This window comes from Bidens hawaiensis, unplaced genomic scaffold (genome assembly GCF_021521415.1).
Source record: "Bidens hawaiensis isolate Kalapana, Puna unplaced genomic scaffold, B.hawaiensis_p1.1 tig00047610_1, whole genome shotgun sequence".
Lineage (NCBI taxonomy): Eukaryota > Viridiplantae > Streptophyta > Magnoliopsida > Asterales > Asteraceae > Bidens > Bidens hawaiensis.
In genome coordinates, this window is record NW_027498521.1 from 1 (window position 1) to 17552 (window position 17552).

General features: G+C 34.2%; 1 protein-coding gene across 2 annotated transcripts; it reads right to left on the reverse strand.

Moving 5' to 3' along the window:
* Positions 1-4958: 4958 nt before the first annotated feature.
* LOC143597126 (uncharacterized protein At4g15545-like) lies at positions 4959-12251 on the reverse strand. 2 transcript variants are annotated; one of them, XM_077075716.1, is made up of 10 exons: positions 11887-12251; positions 11719-11787; positions 8003-8056; positions 7808-7868; positions 7638-7712; positions 7295-7531; positions 6034-6079; positions 5881-5959; positions 5678-5806; positions 4959-5084 (listed from the first exon to the last, which is right to left on the reverse strand). In XM_077075716.1, exons 1-9 carry the CDS (start codon positions 12175-12177, stop codon positions 5714-5716), a joined length of 1005 nt encoding a protein of 334 aa, XP_076931831.1. In that variant the 5' UTR covers positions 12178-12251; the 3' UTR covers positions 4959-5084; positions 5678-5713. The 2 variants fall into 2 exon arrangements, with proteins under 2 accessions (XP_076931831.1, XP_076931830.1); XM_077075715.1 differs by lacking the exon at positions 4959-5084 and having other exon boundaries at positions 5335-5806.
* Between the last annotated feature and the right edge of the window lie 5301 nt (positions 12252-17552).

Sequence of the window (17552 nt, forward strand, 5' to 3'; positions counted from 1 at the left end):
TCACCCATCCTAGTACTGAGCGCGCTTAACCGTGGAGTTTTCATGTGCTCCACAACCAACTAAGCCCAAACCGTGTTGATGATTAAAGATGAGGGATCATTACTTATGAACCAAAGATCTCTCCTGTCCACGGCCGATGTAGGATTTGTCTAGGGTGTACAATTGGTCTACGTTAATCTTCTTTGGAATTTCTGTATCGTTACATTAATAATCCCACTATTTTTATAATACCTAATACATTTTATACCCACTTTTTTTTTTAATTACCTAGAGACATATAGGCCCACTAAAATTTAAAAAAGGCCAAGTGCTTTAATTAATCAGTATAAGTTAAATAAATAAATAAACAAATAGACGGGATAACAGCAAAATGAATATGCAGAGAATGAGTTTTTCTATCTTATTTTCGATTCACAATACCCCAAGAAAGACTTAGCGGGTTAGCAATGATAGCTATCGAGAGCGGAACATTATAGAGCATAAGCTGCGAAGAGTTGATTCACTAATTTGCTATCAAGAATGTTATGAGAGATTTACAAATCCTTAATTTATTATGAGCATATTCAGTATGTCATAAACTCATTCAAGTACCATGATTTTGCTAATTTTTATCGCTATAACTTAAATCGACGTACAAAAAAAATGTGTTTTCATTATTTAGTGCGTTAAGGTTTAAGGGGCATATTTTTTCACCTAGGAAGGGGCACGTGAATTCTCAGAGCCGGCCTTGATATAACTCTAGTTATACATATTAATTACTTTTATACAAACAATTACGTTCTTTATAACTAGAGTGACTACTCTACTAATAGAGCAAAACTAGAGAGAGGGCCGGACACTAGGAGGTGAGTGTTGGACGCAAACGGAAGAATTGATAATATTACAATTATGTCACAATTGTTGTGAAACCACCGACGACCTTGCAAGTTGTATGTCACTTTTGTCAAAAGTTTTGGCCACATGTATTTCAAATGTCTGAGATTTGTCCCCTGTATATTTTACCTTTTGTGTAGTATAAATAATGCTTCGATAGAAATGAAATATCACCCCAGTACACTTCTCATATATTTACTTATTTCTATCATATCCAATACTTACAATTACGGTAATATTATAACACGTTATCAGCACGAGCCGCTTATATCCTAATCAAGAAAGGTAATAGACACAAAGGTATCTACATAAGCATCATAAACACTTCTTTAATTATGTACATTGAAAATATATCTATGCATATACATATACTAAGTAATAACAATAATGTGTATAAACATTGTTATTAAAATTTGATAACCATTCTAATTTTTATATGCACACTAATATATCATTTAAAAGTTAGATTTATTTACACTAACAATTTTATTCTTATTATTATGCATAATAATTATATATTTTATAAAATAAGCTGTATTTATTATCTTATTTATTATCTTACTTTAAAATAATTAATATTATATGTATATATACACACACACATACAAACGGTAATGTTACCGTTATAAAACGGTAATATAGCCATTGTAAAACGGTTATAAATTTTCACTATAAATAACCAATTATTAACCCCATTTCATTTACAACAAACATTCTTCTTATTAAATTTATCCAAGATAAAGTTTTCAAAATGATTCACCCGGTTTTGTTGTTGGTCACTATAATGCTTATGCTACTTCTCATTCTAATTTTTAATCTCTCATCTGAAGATTTCGGCATTTTCTTTTTCTTTTATATGTTTATAGCTCTACCAATGTATTGTATCTCATTGTTGATTGATATATATGGATTCTAATATTTATCTTATTATTTGCTCTATTATGTTTAGCAACAAAATGTCAAATATAGCAAAACTCGAATTCCCTGCACTCAACATTTCTGGAGAAAATTATATGTCTTGGACAGCAAATGTCAAAAGACATTTAAAATCTATGGATGTGTTAGAAACAATCCAAGAATACAATGATTGCTCTGACCAGGATAAAGCAAGAGCTGGTGTTTTCATCCATAAACATATTGATGAATTACTACAGCATGAGTATTTTAATTATGATAACCCAAGTTTGACAAACATCTAATCAACGATATTTTTGTTTTTCGTCTGGAATAATTTAAAGAATCCAAGTTTGACACGCGCTCACAATTATTATTACATTTGCGTGTTAAAAGTATTTAAGTATCGTTGTATTCGCTTAACAGTGATTTCCTTTTGTGATAAAGACTAATCCTACTTGTGATTGTTTTTGTTTTGCACCACCTGCCTAACGCAACTGCGCAAGCTATGTTTTACCCAGTCTTAATGGATTTTGACGGTTACCAACATAAGTTGTTATTAATTAATTTGTGCAAACCTAGGATGTACCAAGTTGCTAGCACGAGGACCCTACCGCCTAGAATCAGATGGTCAGATTCGGTCAAAAAAACATGACATTTGAGTCTAGATCTGAGAGAACCAACAGTCATGTCTAAGAAGGCAATAAATAGTTAAGTGGGCTGCAAAGAGATATGCCATAGTCTAAATCAAATAAAAAATGAAAAAAGATATAAATTTGGGGTGTTTGGCTGGCTGCGGCTTATTTGGCGAAGGGTTCCAACAACTAGCTGGTGTAAGATACATACTGCCTAGAGAAAGTGAAGTTTGGAATTAGCATCAAATCTAGACCTGTTAGATATTGTTCATACACAAAAGGACAAGCACAAATAACATTTATATGTAAACAATTGTAGTTCTACATATATATTCTTCCATTCAACAACATTGTATCACTTTCTCTATTATCATCAGCCTATCTTATCTTTATGAAGCACATCTATACATACATATCAGTTCAATTGGGTCGGCTTCTAAATGCTTCAACCACTTTAAGTGACATTACAAACTCAAGAGTTGTAGGCTTAAAGTTGTTTATTTATGAATCAGTTGATTTGGGTTTTGAATTATTTCTAACTGGCTAAATCAAATAACGCTTTCAATAAACATTATAAACAGACTTATTCTGTTTTGAAGAATTAGATTGTTATTCTAGTAGTATAGATTTTTCAAATATGTTTAGCATGTTAAGTATTTACATAAGAAAGGACGACCAACCCGTCTATCGTCGCCTCCAAGTTAGAGCTACTTGAATAAGAATTATGTGATGCTATTAAGATGCTACGAATCAGATTTGGTTTTATTCTTATAGGACGCTACTCGTATTTGAAATTTGAAAGTGTAACACCTTTATTCTGATTTAAATCCTACAAATCTCCCAACAAGCCCATTAACTTATAATCTACTGTTGGTGTGGTGTTTACTACTGATAGGAGTGTTAAACTAGACATGTTCACAGGTTTGGCGATCATACATGACTAAAAAAACATGATCCGTGCATTCAATTATTCATAGTTTGACACGAACACAACAGGTTTAACCTTAAAAAAACTATTGAGCTGTGACAATGTTCTATAAGACCCATCGCTATGGGGCTCCCTCCGGGGTTTTTATTTGGGCACCGTGGGCGCCGAACACCGGCGTGAGGCGCGGACGGGGGAGGGGCGACAAAGATCCGGTCGTTGCAATGGTCGGCGCGGTTGATTGAGTTTTGGAGGGCCCCCTTTCAGCAGCTCTCTCTATCTCTCTCACACACATACATACATATGCATATATATAATAGGGGCGCCCTTTGAGCATTAAACCATAGCGGGGCATATTTGGGGTGGGGCTTCGATGCCCTCGGTGCTTACGTGGCACGGTGGAGGGGCTTCGAAGCCCCCCACCATAGAGGATGGTCTAAAGAAATGTGTGAACCTATGTAGGGTTGTCATAACATGTCGGACACGATAAGACATGATGACATGTTGTGCTAAACACAAACACGACACAATAATTAACTAATCGTGTCATTTTCCCAAACACGAACACGAACCTGTTTAGTAGCGGTTAACCTGTCAATACCTGTTAAGGGACATGTATAAAGACACGATGAATAATGCATGTGTAAGAAAACCAAAATTTTCAAAACGAGCATAAAAGTCTTAATTAGTAAATGATCCATAACATATTTGAAACAAAAACCACATATCCATAACTTACTAGAAACAAAATACATAGTATACTTGAAACAAAAAACCATAGAAGCAAATCATAACATACATAAAAAAATATAATATCGGGTTCTGACGGGCATTAGTGAAATGTCTTTTGTAAGTATGACTTTTGATTTAAGAATTTAGGAGTGTATATATATTTATTTTTTAAAATAAAAATCAACATAGGTTACTAACACGTTAACATGTTTTTAACCTGTTAGGACACAAATTTAAACGTGTCTTAAACAGGTCGACCTGTTTAAGACATGAAACTTGTTAAGCTCAAACCCAAACTTTGTTAAAACTCGTGTAGTGTCGTATCGTGTTAACAGGTTTGCGTCATAAATTGACAACCCTAAACTTATGAACCCGTCAAATTGGTCTCAAACCAACCCCATTAATTAATCGGGTCCGAGTCGTCCGACTAGAAACAAGTCCAAACCCATTTAGTATAAACTCAACCCCATGAACTTCAAGTTAAATTCATGTTGTATCCAAAATTAACACTCTTAATTATAGGGATATCCTATCCACAGTAATAGAAATAAGGAAAGAAGATTCTAAGCAAAACAGAAAATTACCATGCAAAAAAGTTGGAACTCAATTTGAAAAACTTACAATTTGTCTTTTAATGCAATAAAATATTATTCCGTATACAAATTTCAAACAAGATCAATTCAAAGATTGAAACTCAGAGAATATCTCACCACCAACAGATGGGACACCAAATATATGAGTGATGAGGGATTAAAGGTGAAAAAGTGAAATCACATGCATATGAAGCCTATCTTAAAAGGACAAGGGGAGAATTATACAACACTTAAAACACAAAAATGTTTTTTAAAACTTAAACATTGCAATGAGTAACTGTAACAAGCAAAATTGGTTCAATGGTCATGGTGATTGATCAAGATCAAAATATTCAGTAATTTACACTTCATACATGAATGAAATCAGGTTAAACTAAACCTAAACAGCTTTTAGCTTCCGAATACATGGTTTAATCCACAAACCGCGTAATCCTATTAGCATGAAAATGAGACAAATGTCAAATTTTGCAATTGACCAGGCGGCAATTACAAGTTTACAACCCATTTACTTACTAATGGGTTGGTTTGGGTTGGGTTGCGTTCTATCTCTAACGAGTAAAAAGGCCAAAACCAAAATAGCTAAAACACAAACAGATCAAACAGGTTGATAGTCGCCCAAAGTGTATTTTTATTTTTTTACATTAGAGTAAACTGCACAAGATTGTCATTTCTGTTTTCTAAAAATTAAAGAGTCCATCCTTCTATTTAAAATATTACACAGATAGTCCTTACTTTGAATCGTGTAACACAAACGGCCCTTTATTTGGATGGTCGTTTGTGTTACAGGTTTGAAAAATCAAGAACTACGTGTTTAATTCTTAAAATAAAAGGACAAAATCGATTATTTTCAGGAAACCTTTGTGTAATTGACTCCTAACATTATTATTGAGATCATATTCAACACAGATTATTTACTTAACAAGATTTAAATGTTGGACCAAAAGTATATCTAGTCACCCCAATCCAATTTGCCACCTCTAATTTTTAGGCTAAAAAAAACATACACACAGAAGTAGAGAGCTCACACTTATTAAAACAATGTATCTCAACCAACAATAACCTCATTGTTTGTTGCGATTCAGTAGAGCTTGAAATGATAGGTAGAGATCCTTGTTATCAGACCCGAATATTTCTTCTGCCTTCCTCAAAGTCTCCTGAAAAGACAAATTAAAGAGTGAAGAAAAATAAAAGAGTTGATTCGAAATGACAACCGAAGTGTACTACTCACCTCACGAGATTGCTTTTGAGCATTAAACTCCTTTATATTTGCTAAAAAAGCACTGAATTGCTCATACGATAGTCGACTCCTGTATATTTAGCCGTTTTTTATTAATATATTAGCCACTTAATAATTGTCCAAAAATTAATTCACATTATTCACCTTGCTTGACGGAAGACTTCTTTTCCATCAATCTTAGCAGCACGACCTTTACAAAAAGAAGCCGTGTAAGATGAATAAAATATATATAAACCAGAACTAAATATAAAAAAAAGAAGAAAAAAACAAAACAACTTGGTTGGCATATATCATAGTTATTAGATTTTGCTGGAGTGTAAAGCATACGCCTGTAAACGAACATATCGCTTAGGGAACCGTTCATGGATCGTTGCGGCGGGGTGTTCATTTATATTCATTTATTTAGTAAACAAACGAACATGAACACGTCTCGTTAGTTCATAAATATGTATATGCGTAGTTATTAAAAGCGATAAAAGTGCACGCCTAGGCGCAACTTTTGGCCGAAGCAGTGGTTTCCCGCTTCTTAATGCTGAAGGCACATATTCAGGAGAAACTTCCTATTTTTGCTTTGTTTTTTATCTTTTCTAATGTTTTTGACCTTTTTCTGATTTCTTTTTATAAATCAATTAAGAATCACCTAAAATATAGGTTAACTTACGTAATTTACTCCTATCTATATTTATTGATTATGTATTAAAATTTTTTTGCATATTCTAGTTAAGCTATATATATTACATATTTGAATATCAATAGTTTAAAAGGTTTTATTTTTGTATTGGTTAAATGTTTTAATTGATAACTGTATTGAATTTTTATTATATTTGGGACTAATAATAGTTTTATATATCTGTTACATATATATTTTATTGTTTTCATATTGCGTTTTTTTTTTCTCAAGCCCTCGCTCTTTTTTTTTGCATTGCGCCTAGGCCCTAAGCAAGGCCTATGCGCCTTGAGTGCGCTTACCACCTTTGATAACAATGTGTTTATGTTCATTAGTATAGTTTGTTTAAGTTCATTTGTTTATACATTAATTTAAAATTTTTAGGTTCCTTACAATTCAGTCTAGTTTTACGAAATTAAAATATCATTTATTATAATTTGGTCTGGTTTTGCTAACTCTTAGTCCAATCTTGCTCACGTTTGCTTTTTATTACTGTTTGCTCATCATTCATCTATGTTCAATTATGCTTGTTCGATTACATTCGTTAACCGTTCGTTTATACTATTAACGAATTTATTAACACATTCATTTCGTAACAAACGAATATGAAAAAGAGAACCCTGTTTCTCTAATTGTTTGTATTCTACTGTTTGTAAGGTTAAAATTAAATGAATGAACACAAACATGCACCGTTCGTGGTCGTTTGGTTTGTTTACAAGCCTAGTAAAGCATTTAAACCTGGTAAAGGGGGTCCACGAGGAGGCGAGTTTCCAGCTGAAGATTGCTGACTTGACGGGTACCATGATGACATTGTGTTACGGCTTTCATATTGAACTTTTGTTGGGGATGTAGTACCAGAAGCAGAATACCTTCTAGGAGACACACTTGCGGAGGTTGTTTTGGGGGTTGCAGTTGGAGTTACACGTGTGCTGATATATGGGGTTACAGAAAACCTTTGACCGGCAACCTTTGAAGCTGAAATTGTAAAGATAATTATGTCTCAACTGATAATACATGAGACTAAGTGGGGTCCACAAGGCACTCGATCAAATAAAAAACTAAAAATAAACAGTTTTAGTACCGTCATCATGTATGTTTCCACTATCAATAGAGCCACTGTAAGAATGGTGCCTTCTATAGCCAGTTGTCTCCTCTTCTGCAGGGTACAATATATATGTAAACAATATTATCATTTCTTATTTTAAGAAGAGAAACAACTGAAAAGTATTCCAATTCAATGTTAATATTTACCTTTAGTCAGGTAAGATTTGGGAGCAGATTGGTCATAGGTGCCTATATCTACAGTTGCTGCCTGAAGATACAAATAATTGAAAGTTGCAATTTGATCAGCATGAGTAACAGTTTATTTTTAATTAGGGCAATCATGAGTAGACCCATACAATGCAGTGAGAATAGGAAGACAGAATAATAGCACAACAATCTTACAGTTGAATCATTGTCGTTCAATGACTGCATTAGCTGTCGCTTAAATGCCTCCAGCTGTCAAATACATAAAAATTAAGTCCACTCTGTGAATAAAAACAGAATATATAATGATCTAGAAGCAAAACAAGTAGAATGCAGAAAAAATAGTTTTTAAAACATGTGGCAAATTATCCTAAATTCCTTCATTATGGCTTGCTGCATTGGTTACTCTTTCAATGAATATATATATGCTAACAATGTTTAACAACATTATAATTTATAAAAGAGGCCATGCACATGAGAACACAGCACAGGTGCTCATATAAAAAGAATACAAAGTTGCAGCAGCTAATTAATGCTAGAACTAGAAAGAATGACCGAGGAATGACAAAAAGGTAAAATTTGTAGACGAAGATTCTTGGGACATAACACTAGAGATTCCATAAGCTCTTACACAGTTGCTAGTTGCTAACTTTCTACAGCGTCAATGGTTAACGTCACATTCATGTATAAACTATTAGGTCCAATTAAGCATATACATTCATTTGAAAATATTAGTCAAATTCAAATTTGAGAGAAAAAAAATGAACAGTTATTGATAGTAGCATCTATCAGAAGCTTCATATGCAAATAACTATTGCTCGTAGGCCTGTAAACGAACCAAACACTTGGTGAAATGTCCAAGAACCGTTGGGCGGGAAGTTCGTTTAATTAAACAAACAAACATGAACACATGTTTCGTTCGTTCATTTAGGTTCGTGAATGTTCGTGTATGTTCATTTATTCATGTTTGTTCATATATGTTCATTTATGTTTGCTTATGTTTCTCTGTGTTCATTTATGTTTGATTGTGTTCATTTAAGTAGGTTCATATATGTTCAATTATGTTTGTTTATCTTTGTTCAATTATGTTAATTTATGTTCGTGAACTGTTCGTCAAGATTTTAAATAAACAAACATAACATGAACACCAAATATTTGTTTGATTAAGTGTTCGTGTTTGTTTAATGTTTGTTTAAAGTTAAATGAACGAACACGGCATACCCTTGTTCGTGTTCGTTCGATTTGTTTACAGGCCTAATTGCTCTAATGCTCGCCCCATCACTCAGTAGAATTTGCTCTCTGTCAATGATAAAACCCAAACTACAACTTTTAACATACGTTGTAGTCAGTTTAAAGTTTAAAATTCTAGGGATCACTACATCTGCAATCATCTGAGATTTTAGACAAAGGTAAAATACTGCTATTTCACATATTTAATCATTGATAGTCAACTCAAATCTTAATCAACTTATTCAAAGAAATAGCACATACAGGGCCATGTATGAACAAGATAATTTTGTTACTGGCTCAAGAGCTAATCCAGGATTCTACATTATATTTAAAAAAAACATCTATGTAAAAACAAAATTACTATAATGCAATGTAAGCAATAACGTCATTGGCAACAGGTGCAGAACTGGCAAGGGCTGGCAAATCGTGTCTTATCATGTTTAACATGTTAGAGATGGCACTTTTAACCCATGTATCAAACAAGAAAACGACTCGCTTAACACTTGGCTTTGGTGGTTTGAGCTTGGCAGTTATATGTTTTATGTATCAAGAAGCATAGTTATTAAATGCGGCAGGCACACACAAGGCGAACTTGCATGTCCTAGGCGGTAGGCGCTAGGCGCAAAAAAGGTGTGGCATGAGACAAAAAAACGCACTTAAATAAAAAAAATTCACAAACAAAATTTATAATGGCAAACAATACTTTATTCAAATACCAAAAAAATTCAAAAGCATAATCATCAACCATAGTTTCCAAAACCATATGAAAATCCAAAAAAAAACAAATTGTTCATACTCAAAAACAAAAAAATTCATAAAGTAATATATATAAAAACGAAAGCCAAAATTCAGAAAATGAACACAACTAGAAGCCCTAGATTATATACAATCATTAACCAGCTCTCATAACACTAACCAGTCTGAATAACTATTGACAATAAAATTAAAAACAATAATTAAAACAAAACAGAATATTACTAATCTAATAATCTAAAACAAAAATTAAAACAAAACAGAATATTAACAACCTTATAATTTAAAACACAAACAAAATATATGCTAACCTGTGTTTTCTAATTCTTCTGGTCGGTTGTGCTTGAAGAATGATTTAAGGTTTAATGAGTTCAAAGAAATTATATAGATAGAGTTTACCTGCTAATTTTGTTAATCCCTAAAATATTTGGTAAGTTGTTACAATATTTATCACAGAAAATCAAACTAAATAAAAATAATATATATTTGCCACTTTTATTCCTAATTTGTCGACCTGAGTCAACCTAGTCGATTTGATGTCGCCTCGCCCAGAATTAGTGCCTAGGCGCAGGGGTGCAGCGCCTTTACTTACTATGTCAAGAAGTATAAAATCGCATAGTGTAATTTTTTGCTAAACAGGTTGTATCTCACTAGCGTGGCAAATGTGCCAAGGAAACGCATAACTTCGAAGCTTCAGAAACATGAAATGTAATTGCATAAACAAACTATATCGCCACAAAACTAAACCGACAGCATAGTTGATAATAGAGAAGAGCAGTAAATAGCGACGGGTCACCTATATGATACGTATCAAATAGCGACCGCTATTTCAAATTAGCGATAAAGGAGTAGAAAATTTTTAAGCAAATAACTAGGGTTTATATTCACAAACTAAGCTTTTACGGTGGTACTTGTGGAAGATGCAGCTGTTTGGTCGATAAACAAACCTAAAAATTAGGTTTCTACAATTTTTTTATTAAAAAATAAAATAAAAATAAAAAACCCTAAATACCGCAATAATCACAGTAAATGACCGATATTTAGTATATAGCAGCCTATAGCTGCATCACTACATAGCGCGCTATAACTCCCGCTATCACCGCTATTGACAACTATGAATGCAATGTAAGCAATAATGTCATTGGCAAACAAGTGCAGAACTGGCAAGGCTTGGCAAATCGTGTCTTATCGTGTTTAACATGTTAGAGATGACTCGTTTAACACTTGTCTTTGGTGATTTGAGCTTGGCAGTTATATGTTTTATGTATCAAGAAGTATAAAATTGCATAGTGTAATTTTTTGCTAAACAGATCGTATCGCACTAGCTTGGCAAACGTGCCAAGGAAACGCATAACTCCAAAGCTTCAGACGCATGAAATGTAATCGCCTAAACAAACTATATCGCCACAAAACTAAACCTACAGTAACATACTTCAAACTTCAAACTCTAGGTCTAAACACATTATTCCAGATTTCACACAAACACACTTAATCATCAAATTAACAATTAGGCATAACATAACATAACATAACACGGAAATTTCGGGAACTGATTAAGACTAAAAACACTAACATTGAACACTACAAGTTGATAATTAAGACTAAAAACACTAATATCGGAAATTTCGGTGATATATCGGCCCAATATCGGTCAATATCAGCGACATCATCGGTACTAATATTCTGATTTCTGACCGATATTTTACCAAGGGACCAATAACCGATATATCACTAATATATCGTTGATATATATAGACTACATAGCTTCATATACATAAACAAACTATATCCTCACAACATTATACCTATAGTAACATACTTCAAACTCTATTTCTAAACATAAACACACATTATTCCAGATTCCACATAAACACACTCAATTATCAAATTAACAATTAAGCATAACACAACAAATCACACAGAATCCAAACCTTCGCTAAATCGCGCCCTAGCTTCTTCACAGTCACCGCCAATGAATCTCTCTCCTCAGCAAGCTTCCTCTTCATTCAAAAACAATCAAAATTAGGTCAACACGAATAATAATAACAATAATAATAATAATAATAATAATAATAATAATAATAATAAAACCTAATTACATTTTCGTCAAGCGTAAGCTGCATCCTCAACTGAACATTATGACACGTTTGCTGAAGCTCAGACACCTTCTCTTCAAGCTCCATTACAACTCGATCCTTCTCATTCAACTTCTGCCTCAACGTATTCGCTTCGGATTCGAGTTTCGTTACGCGAGATGCAAGCGCCATTGACGTGATCTTCCGAGCGAGATCCAGCTGGTCGTACGGATCCGTAGGGAGTACGGACAGGATGTTGTCCGGTAGGTTGAAGTCCGGACCGGTGGCCGTGCTAGTGGTGCTGAGTTCTGACATCGAGATGATGATTGCAAACCCTAGCTGTTAGTTGGTTGATGAACTGGTTAGTTATTTGTTGGGAATGATAATAATATTGTGACAGACGGGTTATTATTAGGTGTGAGATGAAGGCGAAGGTGGAGGACTTTGTGACGACAGGTTCCAACAACTTGAAACATGGTACATTCGGGTATCGTTAGTACAGTCAGTGGCGAAGCTTAAACAAGAACGCGCAGGGGGGCTCAAAATGTATTAGAAAATTCATAAACTAGGAGGGCTCAAAATTTTGGGCGGAAATGAGTAAAATTGCACTATGTATAAAAATTTTCAAGCGAAAATCGATTAAATTTACAATACTGTGCGAAAAATTGGGGGGGGGGGGGGGGGCTCGCTATGTTTCGCCTCTGAGTATGGTCAACTTGTGGAATTGGATTAGGTGGCACGCGAATATGTAAGGGTTATCGATTTAGGTGGCATGTGAACGTTGCTATATTTTGATTTTGAACCAAACACCTAGTAGCAAAATTGTTCATAATAGTGGTTTCGATGAATATGATGTGTAGGGGTTCATTGTTTTGATGTGAAGTAAAATAGTAAACAACAATGTAATTTGGAAGACCAGTTATTTCAATTGCTTAACTCAGCTTTCATTTTAAAAGACCTACGTCTGAATGTCTAATTATCCGACAATGGTTTTGAACTAATTTGGAAGGACGCAACTATATACGCAAGGACAAGGAGTTGGTTGTTAGAAAAAAAACATAGAAAAAGTGTGTAAATGATAAAAAGAAACCACATAAAAGAAACAAGAAAAACATGTAACGAGTTTGTTTGTTTTTTTTTAAAGGTAAAGAATACGGTAAGTGTATCTTAACATCTAAATCATACTTTCAAGTTTCAATGTGGTCAAGTGTATGGTGCCTGATTTTTTTCCAAGAACCTTGTTAACACTTAACACCATGTTGAACAAAAAGTATTTGAACCAAAAAGTGTGACTTTTGAAAGAATTCAGGGACTATGTTTGTAATTTTTTACTTTTTTTTTGTAATAAAATCTAATAGTTTTAGAATATATTCTTGATTTTGACATTTTTTAAATTTTAATGCTCCCCCCAAATTTCGGCTGTGATTTAAATTTATAAATATAAATGGCGTCTTAATTTAATTGCTTTACTTTTCCAACTTATTACTATATTTGCTCCCGTTTTCCTAATTTCGGCAAGTCAAAAGAAGTTGTTTTACTTATAGGTGATCAAATCGGGTTGGTCAAAGGAACCGGAACCAGTTCAGAACCGGAACCGGTTCAGAACCGGTTCCATTAGTCAACATCACTGTTTAAACCGGTTCCATGGTCGAACCGGTTAGGGAACCGAACCGGTTCCCCAACCATCGGACCCGGAACCGGTGGAACCGGTTCTGACCGGTTTCTAAACCGGTTCTTACACTGTAACCGGTTACAGTGTAAAATATTATTTTTTTTTTCGTTTTTCGTTTCCGCTGCTTGTGTAGGTGATGATTTGTGTTCTTCTGATTTCTGAAGAGGCTCATGCTACTTTTGTTGTTCACCCACAGAGCAATGGTAAACAACATATTGAACTTAATGCTATGAGTGTCAGCGTGTTTGAATTGATTAGTCTGTATCGTGTATCGTGTAATGGTGAACTTAAATCTGTATCGTGTTACATTTGTTGAGTTTGCTATGTATTATAGTCTTTTGGCTTACGCAAGTCAAATGCTGAATTATAATCAAGAGCGGTGTTATATGATTCGTATTTGTATAACATGTTAAATAAAAAAATAATTAACATAAAATTCATTTTATTTACTTTAAGAAGTTCAAAAAAAAAAGGTTACATGTTTTAAAATATTCAAAAACAAACTAACAAAACATTAAACTTATAAATATAAAGTTGTGACATATTATTTCTATAAAAGCCTTCTTGTTCGTCGTAATTATTGAGTGGTGACTTATTCATCAGAATTACTTGTAGAAACGCCTTCTTGTTCGTCGTGCACTCGAACATCAAGTGGTGTTTCGTCTTCCAGAGTGGTTACGTGTTGAACACGATCGATTGAGTCCAAGTGATCCTTCAAGCAAATGCACATCTCCACAGACTCCGAATTCAGTCTTGTTCTTCTCACCGATATTACCCTGCCACTAAGAGAAAAAGCAGATTCCGAAGCTACCGTAGAAGCTTGGGCGGTTAGTAAATCACGGGCCATGGTGGCAAGAATCGGAAACTCGGTTTCCTTTACCTTCCACCAAGCCAAAACATCAAAAGTGCCATATTCCTCTTCGGATAAACCGGTAGAGAAATCATATGCACTATACCTTCCTAGTTCGCTTGAAGGGGTGTTACCCCTTTGTTTTTTAGCCGTTACGTTGCGAACGGTGTTCATAAGGCTAATCATGGGGTCTCGTACTCTAGTAGCACTTGAACTTGATGAAGACCCCCCCGGCGTAGGCATGTGTATGTTTGACCCATATTTATTTATATAAAAGTCATACATAAATTTAAAATTCAAGTTAAAATCATTTTGTGCCTCTGTTGAAAAGTTTGGGTCAACTTCATGCATATCTAAGGCTGAAAAAATTTCGTCTATCACACATTCAACCCCCGTAACATTTAACATTGGGTTTAAAGCGGCGGCGCAAGTAAAAATCGGTGGCAATTCAAGAAAGTATTTTTTTAATTTAAACTTCATTGGTAATATGATGTTTGAAAACATTGGACTTTTATTTTCAAATTCTTTAAGATTGTTAACGATTAAAAATAACTCCGAAAGAACCAAGGGACTTGTCGGATAATACGTTCCCGATAGTTTCGTAGTTGATGTTTTAAAAACTTCAAGAAAAGTCGATAAGTCATTGATAATTTCCCATTTCTCATTTGAAAAGGGGATTGCCAAATCATTCTCGGCAAGACTAGAATGAAACATTTGTAAAGTTTCTCTTTGTTTCAAAGCACTTTGAAACATTATGCAAGTGGAATTCCATCGATGAGGTACATCCCAATTAGCTCCCAAAGCTTTTCTTCCCGCATCTTTACAAAATTTTCTATAATCCATTTGTCTTTTTTTACTTTTCTTAAAAACTTCATGTAGCATTACTCTAAAATCGTTTATAACCGATGTAACCTCATCCGAAGCAAGTCCGTCTTGCACGATTAAATTAATGATATGTGCAACACACCTTGAGTGAAAAAATACACCATTGCAAATCGGCGTATATTTTAATTTTAATTTATCAACCGCCGATGTATTATTCGACGCGTTATCAAATGCAATTGAAAATATTTTATTTTCTAGTTTATAAGTTTTTATAACATAATCTAAAATTTCAAACAAATTATCTCCCGTATGTGGATACTCAAAGAGTTCGAAAGCAATGGTGCGTTTCATCATTTCCCACGATGACGGGTCTACCCAATGAACGGTGACACAAAGATAAGATTCGGGTAGACCATGTGGAGCCGACCAAACATCACTAGTTAAGTTTATTCCCGTATTTATATTTTCAAAATATGCAATTAGTACCTCTTTGGCCTTCTTCCACAATTTTAAACAATAACGTTTAAGAGTATGACGACTTACGTGAGTGTATTGTGGTTGAAGCGTATCTCGAATCATGGCGGTTAAGCGAGGGTTGTCGAAGTGGCTAAACGGCAAAGCTTCTTGAATCACAAATTTCGCCATACGATCTTGAACTCGATCAATTTGGTATGTAAATATTCCGCTTTCACTATCCATTTGCGTTTGTTGCGACTCGACGTTCTGTTTCAACGCCCTGCAATACGGTCTTTCGATGTGTTTCTTCAAATTTGAATTCGAAAGTGGGTTTAAATAAATCCCACAAAACTTGCACCGAGCCTTCAATGAATGGTCACTCAATTCAACCAAATCCCAATTGCACCAAATCTCTTGATTACGATTATGAGGTACAATACGAACGAAACTTGGTCCGGCGGTGGAACCTTGACCAACCGATGATTGTGAGGCAGCCATAACAACAAATATGAATATAGAAGAAGAGAAAACAAGAGATTAGAGAACTCAGAACGTTGTAATAGCGTTTTTTTGTATTTTTTTGCGTTCGGGTTTGCGTTTTGAGTGTTGTGATGAACCCAATACACCAAATACCTATTTATACTAGTAGTGGGGTGTTTGGGGAGCCAAAAAAACGGCCATTTTTGACCCCAACGGTCAAAAAACGGCCATAAAACCGTTTCCCAACGGCTAGAACTACTCCAACGGCTAGAACCGGTTCCGAACCGGTTCCGGTCGAACCGGTTCCAGAACCGGTTCCGGTTCCTACCCGGTCCACCTCCAAAAATGTCAAACCGGTCCCGGATCGTCGGGTTGAAACGGAACCGAACCGGTTCCTACGAAAAACGGGTAGGAACCGGTTCGGTTCCGGTTCGGTTCCACCGAACCGGTTCCAGGAACCGGTTTTGTTGTCCACCTCCTACTACTTTTACTTGTATTTGCAATCTTCAACACAAAGATTTTAGTAGTCTTTTGAAAATGAAATTTCAACTTAATTAGTGGATACACTATCAAAATATGTAAACATGTGCATTGCATGAAACAATTAAAAATCTCAGTTTGTTAGGTATATAACCCGTTGTTTATTAAACGAGTTAACTCGAACATGACATGTCAATTAATTTAAGAGTTTGTTTTTCAAATAATTATTTAGATTTTAGAAAAAAAAAATTAACAAGTGTTATTTTCTAAATAACCATTAATTTTGATATTTAAACTAATTTTGCCTCTAAAACTCTTCTCTTTCATTTTATCATCTTTATTAATTACTACTAACTTCTCATTTTCCAATCAACTTCATCATATAAAAAATCTCAAACTAAAGATATACACTCAAGTTTGTTAACTAAAAATGAGAGAGAAACAACAAAAATGATTAATGGTTCTATTTCTATTGCAAATATTTTCAAGCTTTGCACCCTTTGAACTATAAAACATTGAAAAGTGAATGAGGCTATGGGGATGCCCACATTTTTGGAATAACTTAAAAGTCATTCAAGTTATGACTTGTAATATCAACCAACACTCATACCTCACTTTTCAGATAACCACCTTATGATGTTATAGTATTATTGTTTACAAAAACACAAAATGTGGAACTATATTCTATGTTTTCAAATTGTTATATTATTGTTATTTTCATTATCTACAAATAAATAATCTCACTATCACCTTATTCATTTTCCTAAGTATTCAATCTCAAGGAGTCATCAACAGACCTGAACTCGTGAAGTATCAATCGCAACGAGTCATCAGTCTCGATCTACCAATCACGCCCTGTTTATTATACTAGAGATAGATTACAACAAATAACTATTAAATACGGTTCAAAATTTGGTTTAACCCAAC